The 12,444-nt window shown below is 42.6% G+C and overlaps 1 protein-coding gene across 1 annotated transcript in view; it reads right to left on the minus strand.

Annotated features, from left to right (window-relative positions):
• The window catches only part of CPXM2 (carboxypeptidase X, M14 family member 2), a 153,747-nt gene that overhangs the window by 17,134 nt on the left and 124,169 nt on the right, over window positions 1-12,444 (minus strand). Inside the window, exons 8-10 of the mRNA XM_003922120.3 lie at window positions 7,805-7,928; window positions 5,610-5,806; window positions 4,071-4,250 (exon numbers count right to left, since the gene is read on the minus strand). Coding sequence (XP_003922169.2) covers window positions 4,071-4,250; window positions 5,610-5,806; window positions 7,805-7,928 — 501 coding nt within the window. The remainder of the gene's footprint in view (window positions 1-4,070; window positions 4,251-5,609; window positions 5,807-7,804; window positions 7,929-12,444) is intronic.

The following is a 12,444-nucleotide window of genomic DNA, read 5'->3' on the forward strand; positions in this document are numbered from 1 at the left end:
GTTTAAACACATCAGGGGCCGTGGATTGGACTAATGAGAGAACTTAGTTCATCACGCAGTATCACTGTTGCTCTGTGCTTGGTCCCCTTCTGCTATTTATTTCCACATGAAAAACACCCGTGAACCCATCATCCAACCCCAAACCTCACTAACAATTTCTGTTCTGTGTGCCTACACCATCCGACCTATCCACCCTCCTGCCGCCCACTTGGAGGCAGCCACTGGATCCTAAGTGATGTGATTCTCATTCTCTCTCTTTTGTTTTATCCCATATGTGTATACATGAAAATACTTGGTTTTATTTGCTTTTGATCTAAAAAAAAAAAAAAAATGGCAGAGGCGGAGGGGCACAACTATACAGCTGGTTGCCTTCTGCAATTTTTTCTTTCCTTCCCCTCAATTTTGTGTTTCCCAGATTCATCCTGTGGTTGAATAAAGCTATTGTCAGGCTTTTTTCACTTCAATATGAAGATGTCATTTAATGTATTAATTCCTATTCTTAGATGATGGGCATTGGTAATTTTCAATCTTTTGCTATAATGAACAGTATGGCTTTGAACTTTCTTGAACTGGTACATATGTGTTGGAATATATCTTGCATGTATCACCCGAAATGGAACTACAAAGGCATAGGATACAGAAATATTTTACTTTACAAGGTAACCAAATTATTTTCCAAAATCATTATGCCAATGGATACTCATCCACAATGCATAAGAGATCCACGGTCCTGTATTCCCTCCAACACTGAGCACTGTTTTCTTTTGCCAAACAATGGATATATAATATTCTCTCATCTGTGTTTCCTTCATACTAGTGAGGCAGAACGTTCTGTGTTTCCTTCATACTAGTGAGGCAGAATGTTTACAACTCTGTTTCCTCCTCTATGAATTGCCTCTTCTTATCTTTTGTCGTTTTTCTACCGAATTGTTCATATTTGTATTATTTATTATGCTTCATATTTTAAATTTCCCATTTTCTCAGTCATATAATTTACAAATAACTTCTTCCAATTTTTAGCTTATTACAGTTTTTCAAATCTTTTGATGAACAGACTTTTTTATTTCCACGTAGTCAAATTTGTTAATCTTTTATAATTAATGCTATTTGTTTCTTACCTAAAATAGTCTTCCTCACACTGAAAGCTATATTCAAAATTTTTATGAGATATTATTGTAATTGTTAAATTTTATCATACAGACCTTTCTATAGACAAATCACTTCATATTATTTCTTTGCTTTCTATCGTTTCATTGATTTTGCCCTTGCTTTTTATTTATTTTATTTTATTTTTGAGACAGAATCTTACTCTGTCACCTAGATTGGACTGCAGTGGCATAATCTTGGCTCACTGCAACCACCATCTCCCAGGTTCACGTGATCCTCCTTCCTCAGCCTCACAAGTAGCTAGGACCACAGTTGTACATCACCACGCCTGGCTAATTTTTGCATTCTTAGTAGGAACAGGGTTTTACCATGTTGGCCAGGCTAGTCTTGAACTCCTGACCTCAAGTAATTCACCTGCCTCAGCCTCCCAATACCCTTGTTTTTAAATTAATCTCTTTCTTTGGGTTTCTTCTGTTATTTATTTATTTTGCTAGCTTCTTAAATTAGTTAACTTTCCTCCTTCCTTTGCAATATAATAAAGTTATAAATTTCCCTAAAGTGCTATTTTTTGCTGTAATCCACAAATTTTAATATGTAATATTTTCATTATTATTCAGTTCTAATTATTTTTTAGTTGCCAGTATTTTTTTCTTTGACCTATTCTTTAGAAGTTTTTTTATTTTCTCAATACATAATGTTTTCATTAATCCTATTACTAGGATTTCATAAATCCTATTAGTCTTCTAGTTTAATCGTATGGTTGTGAGACTACGCCAAAGTCTGTCTGACATCTATTCTCTGAAATTTGTTGAGATTTCCCTTATAAGCCCAGTTTATCAGCAATTTTTAAAAATGTTACAGGATTATTGAGAAGAATATTCTCTAATCGTTGGTTATAGAATTCTTATAGGTCCCTAATGTCAAGCCTGTTAGCCTTGGCATTCAAATCTTTATCTTTGCTGATTTCTTATCTGTCTAATCTGTCCGCAACTGAGAAAAGTATTGGTGATAATAGAATTGTGTAATTCTCCTTGTAGTTCTAGACCAGCTCAAAAAACTAAATTCTAGTCTAAAAGCAAAGACTGAACATCCAGAGACTCTGTACAGTTCTGCTAAAAGAATTACTTAGCTCTTAGAGCCTAGTGGCTAAGAAAGCTGGCAACAAAATTCCAATTTGGATCTAAGTGTTTCCAAAGTATAACATAGCTTGAATTCTCAACTTTGCCAGGTGTCATTAGGATGTTAGGTGGAAAAACAAACAAATGAACAACAACAACAAATGAAAACAGGTTCTGTGGGAAACATGAGAGCAGATTTAGCACACAGAAAACTCAGGGGCCTCCCCCATTCTCCTTCTCTCATCAGCACCCTTGGATATCCTAGCTGAACCAAGTAGCACTGCCGCTGTCTGTCTTCATCACCCCACTGCTCACTTCATGAGGGCCTGGATGACTCTGTACTGTGAGCCACTAAAGGAGCCCACCCTGCTGCTCCTCCTCCAGTAAGTGGCACCCACATGTGCTGTGCTGGGGGCTAGAATGCCAAGGGAGAGCTCCTGTCCTCTATTCAGCTCCCTTGAATCCACAATAAGAGAAGTCCAATCGTGGTTTGTTTTGTTCTGAAAGTTTGCAATATGCTTGTCTAAAATATAGCATTTCCCAGTCTTTCTTGCAGTGGTTGATACCATGTGCAACTGAGTTCTGGCCAAGGAGAGTTCAGCAGAATTATTATGTAGAACTGCTTATAGGAAATTGAATTATCTGAGAGAACTTTTTTTTCCCCAAGCCCTTTCTCTTCTGTTCCTTCACAGACTTGACATCTAGGGCACCAGCTGCCACCCTGGATTATGATCTTGAAGATGAGTATCACATGTTGACATGGTAGAGACAGAAAGAGAGATGAATCCTGGGTTTCTGATGATTACCAGGTTTCTACTTGGCGGTATTGTTCACTTCCAAGGTACTTTTATGTGAAGAAAGAACGAAACTTCTACCTTGTTAAGGCACTATTTTGATTTTTCTATTGCTGCAGCCTAACACTAACTTACATAGTAATAAAGGCAGAACTCTTGAAGGATGTTTACGATAAAAAAGTAAGGGTAAGAAGGTCAACTATGATGGCCAGGAAAGACAGTAAGAGGTGTGGGAGAATTAATTCTTCTACAATATACTCTTTGTGAAACAAGACCTAAGAAATTTGGGAAATACTTCTCATCTAATTTGACTTTTCTTTCCAAAGAAACACCACATGTAGTAAACCCAAGGGGATGTACTAAAATAAAAATAAGATATATCAAGCAATCAGTGACAGCTAAGGATAATTTCTTAGTAATGTAACCAACAGTGAGAAAGATAATAAAGGTAGTAAGAAACATGAAATTCAGGAGAGATTGTTTTGGTTTTGAAGCTCCATGTGCTTGTTAAGAAATTTAATTAAGGCCAGTTGCTGTGGCTCATGCCTGTAATCCCAGCACTTGGGAGGCCAAGGTGGGCAGATCACGAGGTCAGGAGATTGAGACCATCCTGGCCAACATGGTGAAATCCCATCTCTCCTAAAAATACAAAAATTAGCCAGGCAGGATGGTGAGCACCTGTAGGTCCAGTTACTCAGGAGGCTGAGGCAGAAGAATTGCTTAAGTCTCGGAGGTAGAGGTTGCAGTGAGCTGAGAGCATGCCACTGCACTCCAGCCTGGCCACAAAGCAAGAGAAAAGGAAAGGATAAAAGAGAAAGAGAGAGACAGACAGACAGATAGATACAATTAAATGATTTCTCTTCTATGAAGAATCTCCCCAAATATCCACCTAAAAGGTAGTTATTACCTAGCACATTTCCCTGCTTTTAGAGAAAACATGAAAGAAAAAAATGGTTTTGTTTCTTTCTTAAATGTCATATCCCCTGCAAATATCAATGGGGGTTAAGCCTGGCCTTTTGCTGCTTTACAGATGAGGGGTATTTTGACTCACCGTGGCATTTTCTGACAGAAACCATTCAGGGATTGCAATATAGTGATTGGGAACTTTCCTGGGGATGTTCTGTCGGTCCTCTGCCTCCCAGAGCAGTGTGTTTAAATCAGGAAAGTTGTTGTTGATGTCAATTCCATCGTGGGTCCAGCGTCCCAGGGACCAGCCTCCCAGCTCCGAGCCCTGGAGACAAGTCAGAGAGTGAAGAATGCACAGGCTGCAGGACAGCCCGGACCCTCCACCATACGAGATGCCTCCATCTCCGCTTCCCCTTAGGGAGTGTCTCTAAGCCTCTGGATGCCCTTTGACCCAAAGATGGCATCTAAAGGAGAATATTGAAAAACCTCCTATTAATATATGGTGGATGATAGTTCAGCCAATGATTCCAAAGAGGGAATGCAGAGAACCACTCCTGCCACATGGAAGTGCTTAAAAAGCATTAGGTTCCTTCTTCCACCCCCACCTTCTTGTCTTCTATACTGGCCAGCTGAACCTCTGAGTAGCAATGAACTCATCACTGCAATATCAACGGCCATCATGGTAATGCATTCTCCCAGCCTGCCCATGATTCTAGCTCAGTATTTAGGAATGCAAATTCCTAACTGACTATATCTGCACTAATAAATGCAACCACATTTCTGTACTGTAAAGTTTGCATTTGATAAGTACCATTGTTTTAATATAATTTTCCATTTTAATCCCAGGTATTGTGATATATCACTATTGATACACAACACAACATAATACTAACTATACTCTATGTTCTCTTTATACCTAATTCTGTACCTATGCATATTCTATGCATACCTATAACCTATATATACATTCTATATCATTAAGAAAATAAAATATAAAAAATATATCATAATAATAAAACAACTATCCTCAGAGGACTGATGAGAAAATTAAAGGTAATAATCAAGGCTAACACATGCCATGATTAAGTGCTCAGCCAACATAAAGTGTTACTGTTGGACTCCACTATCATTGTATATATAGCAATATTGCTGTTCATCTTCACTTCCTCCCATTCGTCAGCATGTCCACCTCTCAAGGCCACCATCATTTTCAATGCCCGCTTTGCACCTTTGATAAACCTTGTGAGCTTCCCTGCCTCAGCAAAGACACTGAAAAATAAAACTCCTGTGGCCAGGCACGGTGGCTCATGCCTGTAATCCCAGCACTTTGGGAAGCCAAGGTTGGCAGATTACCTGAGGTCAGGAGTTCAAGACCAGCCTGGCCAACCTCCTCTCTACTAAAAATACAAAAATTAGCTGGGCACGGTGGCAGGCACCTATAATCCCAGCTACTCAGGAGGCTGAGGCAGGAGACTCACTTGAACCCAGGAGGTAGAGTTTATAGTAAGCTGAGATCGTGCCACTGTACTCCAGCCTGGGCAACAGAGGGAGACTCTGACTCAAAAAGAAATAAATGAATAAAGCTCGTAAGGTGGAATTTTGCATAACCCTAGGGCCGGGCACACTCCGGAGCGGGGGCCTGGCTGCCCATGTCACACTGGGTGAGATGGGCCAGGGCTATTACCCCTTCGTACGCCTTCTCGTAACCATCGGGGTTGAGCGAGGGGAGGATGTGAATCCGCGTCTCCTCCACCAGGCGGACGATGCGTGCATTCCGGGCCAAGTATTCCTGGCACAGAAACTGCACCAGCAGCAGCAGCAGCTCCCGGCCCAGCACCTCATTTCCGTGGGCCCCCGCGATGTAGTGGAACTCAGGCTCACCTTTATCAAAGACAGAAGCACAGGTTCATGTTGAAACACTTAGGGCCAAACGGTGGTTATCGCATTGTGTTAGAGGGGAAAGTCTTGAATAATATAAGCTTACCATTTTAGCCCTATTTGTTCTTTCAAATCAACCTCTAAAATGGCATCAGGACAACTGTCTTATTCCCAGAGAGTCAGGTATGTAAGAAAAGGTGTAGAAAAATCTACACCTGACATTATTACACCTGTGACGTGACACCTGTCACAGGGTAATAATGTCCATTCTTATTTACCAAGAACAGATCAAGTAACAGTGCTTCCAGCTTAACATTTACAAATTGAGCACAAGCCGTCTCAATCAGTCCTCTCTTTTGGGATGTAATTATTTTTCTTAAAATAACTTCCTATTAAGTTTAACAAAGACAAATGAATATAAGCAGAAACTAGTCCATCAGGGCAAATCAGCAGTGACACAGTGTAGAGTGGGGCTTTCTTTAGGTATATTCTCTTTCAAAGCTCAGCTTTTGAAATCTTAGGGTGCTATGGCTTAACATATATGTCCCCCCAAAATTCATATGTTGGAACTTAAAATCCAGTGTGAGTATTCAGAGAAGGAGCCAGCTGAGTGCAGTGGCTCACATTTATAATCCCAGCACTTTGGGAGGCCAAGGTGGGAAGACGGCTTGAGTACAGGGGTTCGAGACCAGCCTGGGCAACATGGCGAAACCTTGACTCTACCAAAAAAAAAAAAGTTATCTGGGCATGGTGATGCACACCTGTAATCCCAGCTACTCGGGAGGCTGAGGTGGGAGGATTGAGCCTGAAAGGCAGAGTTTGTAATGAGCCAAGATTGTGGCATTGCACTCCAGCCTGGGAGATGGAGTGAGAACTTGTCTCAAAAAAAGAAAAAAATAAAAGAGGTAGTGCCTTCAGGAGGTGATGAAGAGATTACTGCTCTTATAAAAGGGCTCCAGAGAACTAGCCAGGCACTTTTGACCTTCTGCCCCTGCCATGTAAGACAAGAAGGGGTCTGAAGAGAAACAACCGTCAATAGGCACTGAATCTCCCCGTGCCTTGACTTTGAACCTCCCAGCCTCCAGAACTGTGAGCAATAAAGTTCTGTGGTTTAGAAATTCCCCAATCTCTTAAATTTTGTTATAGCAGCCAGAAGGGACTAAGGCCTGGCAGGTCTTAGTGCTGGGCACCAGCTGACAACACATCTCCTTTCCTCACTGGCGAAGCTGCTACTTGCAAGGAAATGTGATTTTACCAGCAGATAAAGTTTGAAATGACAGATACAGGTGAGGGGATGGAAGGCAGCAAACCACACTGCCAAGTGTGTACCTATGCAACAATCTTGCATGTTCATCACATGTACCCCAAAACCTAAAATGCAATAAAAAAAGAAAAAAAAAAGAAAATAAACTCGTGAGAGGAACTCCTGAGACCTTGATGAATGTTAAAGTTGAGTAAATCGGACAAATCTTTGCACCTAAATATCAGCAGATTTCTAAAGAGCTCCCAGATTTACCAAAAAGAAAATCAGAGAAGCCCATCCGACCTGTAGAGGGGCAGGTTGGGGAGCGACTGAATGGGAAATGGCTGAAAACAGGAAATACCTAAGAGTAGAATTGAGTTTTTTTAAGAAGGGGGAGAAGCTGCTCTAATTTGAGTCATTAACGATCAGGGAATCCTGAAGGAGGAAATTCTGTCCTGTCCACCTCAGCCACTTTCTTCTTTGGCTATTGTGGTTGGTATCAGAGGTGAACGGAGAATGAAATATGCTCCATTTGGAGAAAAGATGGATATTTCCAGTGTAAATAAGTCTATAGTTCATATCATAAGATGAGTGGTTCACAGAACCAACCTGCACAGAATCTGTCTACATGAGAGAGCTGAGGTGTGAACAGCTGATGCCCTGTGGCGTGAATCTTCTCATAGGGTGAACAGTCTCCTAACTATTTACATGGGTACCAAAGATGAAGGGGCCAAGCATCCCAGAGAGGCCCTTCTCACCAACTTCATGCTCTCCAGGGTGATCAGAGATCTCCACAGCATACAGCTTCAGGCCCTGGTGGCTTTTTCCAATGTTGTAAATTCTGGTGATATTGGGACACATTTCATTTACAACTTTCATCAACTGAAAAACAAAATAAATTAAAGGCTCTAAGCATTGATGGCAATGCTCTAAAAGGACAGAGCTCCTGAGAAGATAGATACCTCTTGCTTTCCTCCACAGCCCCCCAAGCACCCCCACATTCCACACATCCCAGCTGCTAACGCCTCTGCCCAGAACACCCTCCTATATCCCTCTCCCTTGGATAATGCCTATTTCCTTCCAGCAACTGCTCTATCATCACCCCCTCTAGGAAGAAACTCCTGGCCATTGCCCCCACCTGGCCCTGTACATTCAGCACCATTTTTGTTGTGGCTATCACCTCTTGTTATCCTCCAAATGTTTGTGTCCCCCAAAATCCATAGGCTGAAACCTAATCCCTAATGCATGAAAGGCTGGGCCCTCCAGGAAGTGATTAGTGTTCTTACAAAAGAGGCCCAAGGGAGCTTGTTGCCCATCTACCACGTGAGGATGAAGCACGACAGTGCCTTTGTGAGCCAGAGTGAGCCCTCACCAGACCATAGATCTGCCAAAGCCTCAATATTGGACATTCCAGCCTCCAGAACTCTGAATAGATTTCTGTTATTTATAAGCTACTCAGTTTACAGTATTTTAGCATGAATGGACTGAGATATTTGCTGATAGAGTTTGGCTGTGCCCCCCTCCACCCCACAAAAAAAACTCATCTTGAATTGTAGTTCCCATAATCCCTATGTGTCATGAAAGGGACCCAGTGAGAGGTAACTGAATCATGGGGGTGATTTCCCTCATTCTGTTCTCATGATAGTGAGTTCTCACGAGATCTGATGGTTTTGTAAGGGGCCTCCCCCTTCACTCAGCACTCATTCTCTCTCCTGCTGCCCTGTGAAGAGGTGCCTTCTGCCATTATGGTAAGTTTCCTGAGGCCTCCCCAGCCACGCAGAACTCTGAGTCCATTAAAACTCTTTTCTTTATAAACGACCCAGTCTCAGATATTTCTTCACAGCAGCATGAGAATGAGCTAACACACCTTCCTTAGTTATGACTATTACCTCCCTGGTTGTGTCTATCACCTTGGTTGTGATTATCACCTCCCTGGTTATGGTGACATCTTCCCTGATTGTGGCTATCATCTCCCTGGTTGTAGTTATCACCTTTCTGGTTGTGATCATCACCTCCTTCATTGTGGTTATCACTTCCCTGGTTGTGATCATCACCTCCATTGCCATGGCTATCACCATCCTGATTGTGGTTCTCACCTTCACTGTTGTGGTTCTCACCTCCCTAATTGTGGTCATCACCTCCCTTGTCATGGTTATCACTTCCCTGGTTGTAATTATCACCTCCCTGGCTGTGGTTATCACCTCTATAGTTGTGGGCATCACCTCCTTCATTACGTTTATCACTTCCCTGGTTGTGGTCATCACCTCCTTTGTTGTGGTTATCACTTCCCTGGTTGTGGTTATCACCTCCCTGGTGGTGGTTCTTACCTCTTTTGTTGTGGTCACCATCTCCTATCTTCTGGTCACCATTTCCCTGGTTATGGTTACCACCTCCCTCATTGTGGTTATCAACTTCCTGGTTGTGGTTACCACTTCCCTGGTTGTGGTTCTTACCTCTCTTCTTGTGGTCACCACCTCCTTAGTTATGATCGTCACCACCCTCATCTCCCTCATTGTGGTTATCACTTCCCTAGTTGTGGTCATCACCTCCCTGGTTGTGGTCATCACCTCCCTCGTTGTGGTAATCATTCCCCTGGTTGTGGTTATCACTTTCCCTGATGTGGTTATCATCACCTCTCTTGCAGTTATCACCTCTCCGGTTGTAGTTATCACTTCCCTGATTGTAGTTATCACTTTCTTGGTTGTGGTACTCACCTCCCTGGTTGTGGTTCTCACCTCCTTCAGTGGTGGTTATTACTTTTCACTGTGATTTCCTGTTTTCTTATTGCCCACTCACTATACTGCAGATCACTGAAGAGACAGACTCAGCCCTTTATCTTTCATGCCTGACCAAATAATTATATCTTAATATCAACTTTCTTCATAATTTAATGAGCATCTACATTGTTGGGTTGAACGAATGCTATTCCTTCCCTCCTGGAGCCTGCAGCACACAGCCAATAAGAGGCATGCAATGACTCAGTTTATTGCCGCTAAGTAAGGAGAGCATTAGGTCACCATGACAACAGGAATCATGGGGTTAAATGGTAGGAATAGCAGGCTTCAGCAAGGAAGTGAAATAAATATATGCTGTTTTCCGTTTGCATTTTAGTCAGCTTGTCAAACTGATAGCTGAGGTCTGGGAGAATGAGATCAGAGTCCAAAGGAGGTACCGAGGGCTCTGCAAGTCACGGAATAAAAGGCTGCCCCAACGGCCAAAGGCCAGAAACACCCTCTCCCTAGAGGCTGCCTTGCCTCACATCACTGAACCAGTACCTGTGAGTTCACTACAAGTAGCCGTAATTTGCTAGGTTAAATTTGTTTCTCAATCCCCAAGTGACATCTGATTCAAAGGATGTCTCTTTATTGAGCCCGGCACCAGACCATGCAGTAGGGGCCAGAGGGTTCTAGGGACAGTTTCATGACAGTGTGTTAGAGACCAGCAAGGAAGCTCAGGTGCTACAGAAACAGACAGGAATTCCATCCTGGCCAGGGTGGCTGGTGGGCAGGTGCCTATTGTCGGGGGCATAGCATTCTGAAAGCTGAGCTGGAACTGAGTTGGTGGAGAACAGAGGAAGGGCATAGCCCACAGCAGGGCAGCACAGACCTGAATGCATTCTAGCAAGCTGCCAAAAAATCGGATCAACAGAATTATCCATAAAATGTCCTTGTAAAGTGTAGATAAACAAATCTGTTGCAAATTTTATGGTGGGTTGAAATCTATTAGAACTGGAAAATTGTTATTATGTAGAATTTATGAGATGGTGGAGTTATATGGCTGTGTGCTTCATATGCCTTTCACAACACTACATTCTGTAATGACTGGGAAGAGTGGCTTAATGAGCATCAAGGAGCATTTCTAGAGGAGTGGAAAGATTTACTGCTGCTATAGCTTGGCTTTTATGACGTGCCTGCAAGAGGCGTCAGGTGCAGCCTTGACTGAGAATTCAGGGTCTAACTCTCTTACTGCTCCAGGGGTTAAAGCAGGCTTCACTTTATGATAACTCACTCTGTGTCACAATATTTAGGTGAGAGAAAGCTGGCTACAAAGACTCTTGTTCCCAAGAAGGCTACAACAGAAATCTATCACAAATGGAGAAGCAATGTGCAAAGGACATGTAGCTTCCACAGCCAACACCACGAAGACAAACACTTCAGAGACAGCAGGGAGCCACCACGACTAGCACTATGTTTTAATAAAAGACACAGTAATAATGTCACCAATTGTGTTAACAACAATAGTAAGAATACGTTCGGTTTTTCTGCTAAGTCTCACCATCATGACCAATGGGTAAAGTAGAAAAGACAGAGGAGATGGTTCTCATTCTACAGACTTGGAGACTGAGGCCCAGAAGGACATCGAGTGATTTGCCCTGGATCACCCAGCTGGTAGCAGGTGACGCCAGGACTTTGGACTCTCAGGGTTCTTCCCATACCCTATCTGTCCATGAAGGTATAGCAGAGAAATCAGAACTAGTGCATCTCTATTTGCTGTACACTGTGACCATTCTGATGGCCATGGCACACTTGCCATCTCCTTTGAGACTCCATGAACTAGTCCCTGCTGATGCAGTCATTCTCAGCCAACAGCATCGACCTTAGCAAATCCTAACTGGCAGGTAATTCACCGTCATGCAATCAGATCAGTGACTAGCTCTACAGATAGAAAGCCAGGTGGCTCATCCCGAACTAGGCAATGAATGTATGCATTCAGCTCAGCTGGCTTTCTTCACTGTTACCCCGCCCCCTTTCAATTAGCTGCAGGAGAAATGTGCTGTCAGTAGGAGAGATCACAACCTTGACACTGGAAGAAGACAAAGATCATCTCCCCTTGATATGCACACGTAGCTATGGCATGGGAAGATGCTTGGGCCATGAGTCACCAGAATCACCTTCTTATCCTCTACCCACAATCACCATACATCCATGCCAGCCATGCTTTCCTACCAATGGCACAATAACAAACAAAGTACATGCCACTGTGCCATGGTATCACAAGCATCTTTCCCATGAGACCATAGACCTTTGAAGAATCTTCTTCTCAACGAAGTTTCTTTACAATTCTCTCTGCACAGTGGCCTTTTGCAATGCCAGGAAGCACCTCTCCAGTGGCTACCAGCACCATCAAAGGCATCCGTGGTGGCCCACTCTGCTCTTCTTAGCAAGGCAACCATGAACATCCCCAGTAATGGAGTTTCCCATTTAAACATAATTAATTCTTGTAAGGAAATACAATTCGTCTTGAAAAGGGTCAAAGATGGTTTTTTGGAGTCTGAGTCTTTGTGGTAAATGTTTGGGTCTTGATGACTTCAGGCAGAGTAAAAAATAGAATTTTCACTATGGCCTTAGAGCATGCATTCTCAAAAGAGATGACTTCACCCCAAGAGACTGAAAATTGT

Source organism: Saimiri boliviensis, chromosome 12 (assembly GCF_048565385.1).
Source record: "Saimiri boliviensis isolate mSaiBol1 chromosome 12, mSaiBol1.pri, whole genome shotgun sequence".
Classification (NCBI taxonomy): Eukaryota; Metazoa; Chordata; class Mammalia; order Primates; family Cebidae; genus Saimiri; species Saimiri boliviensis.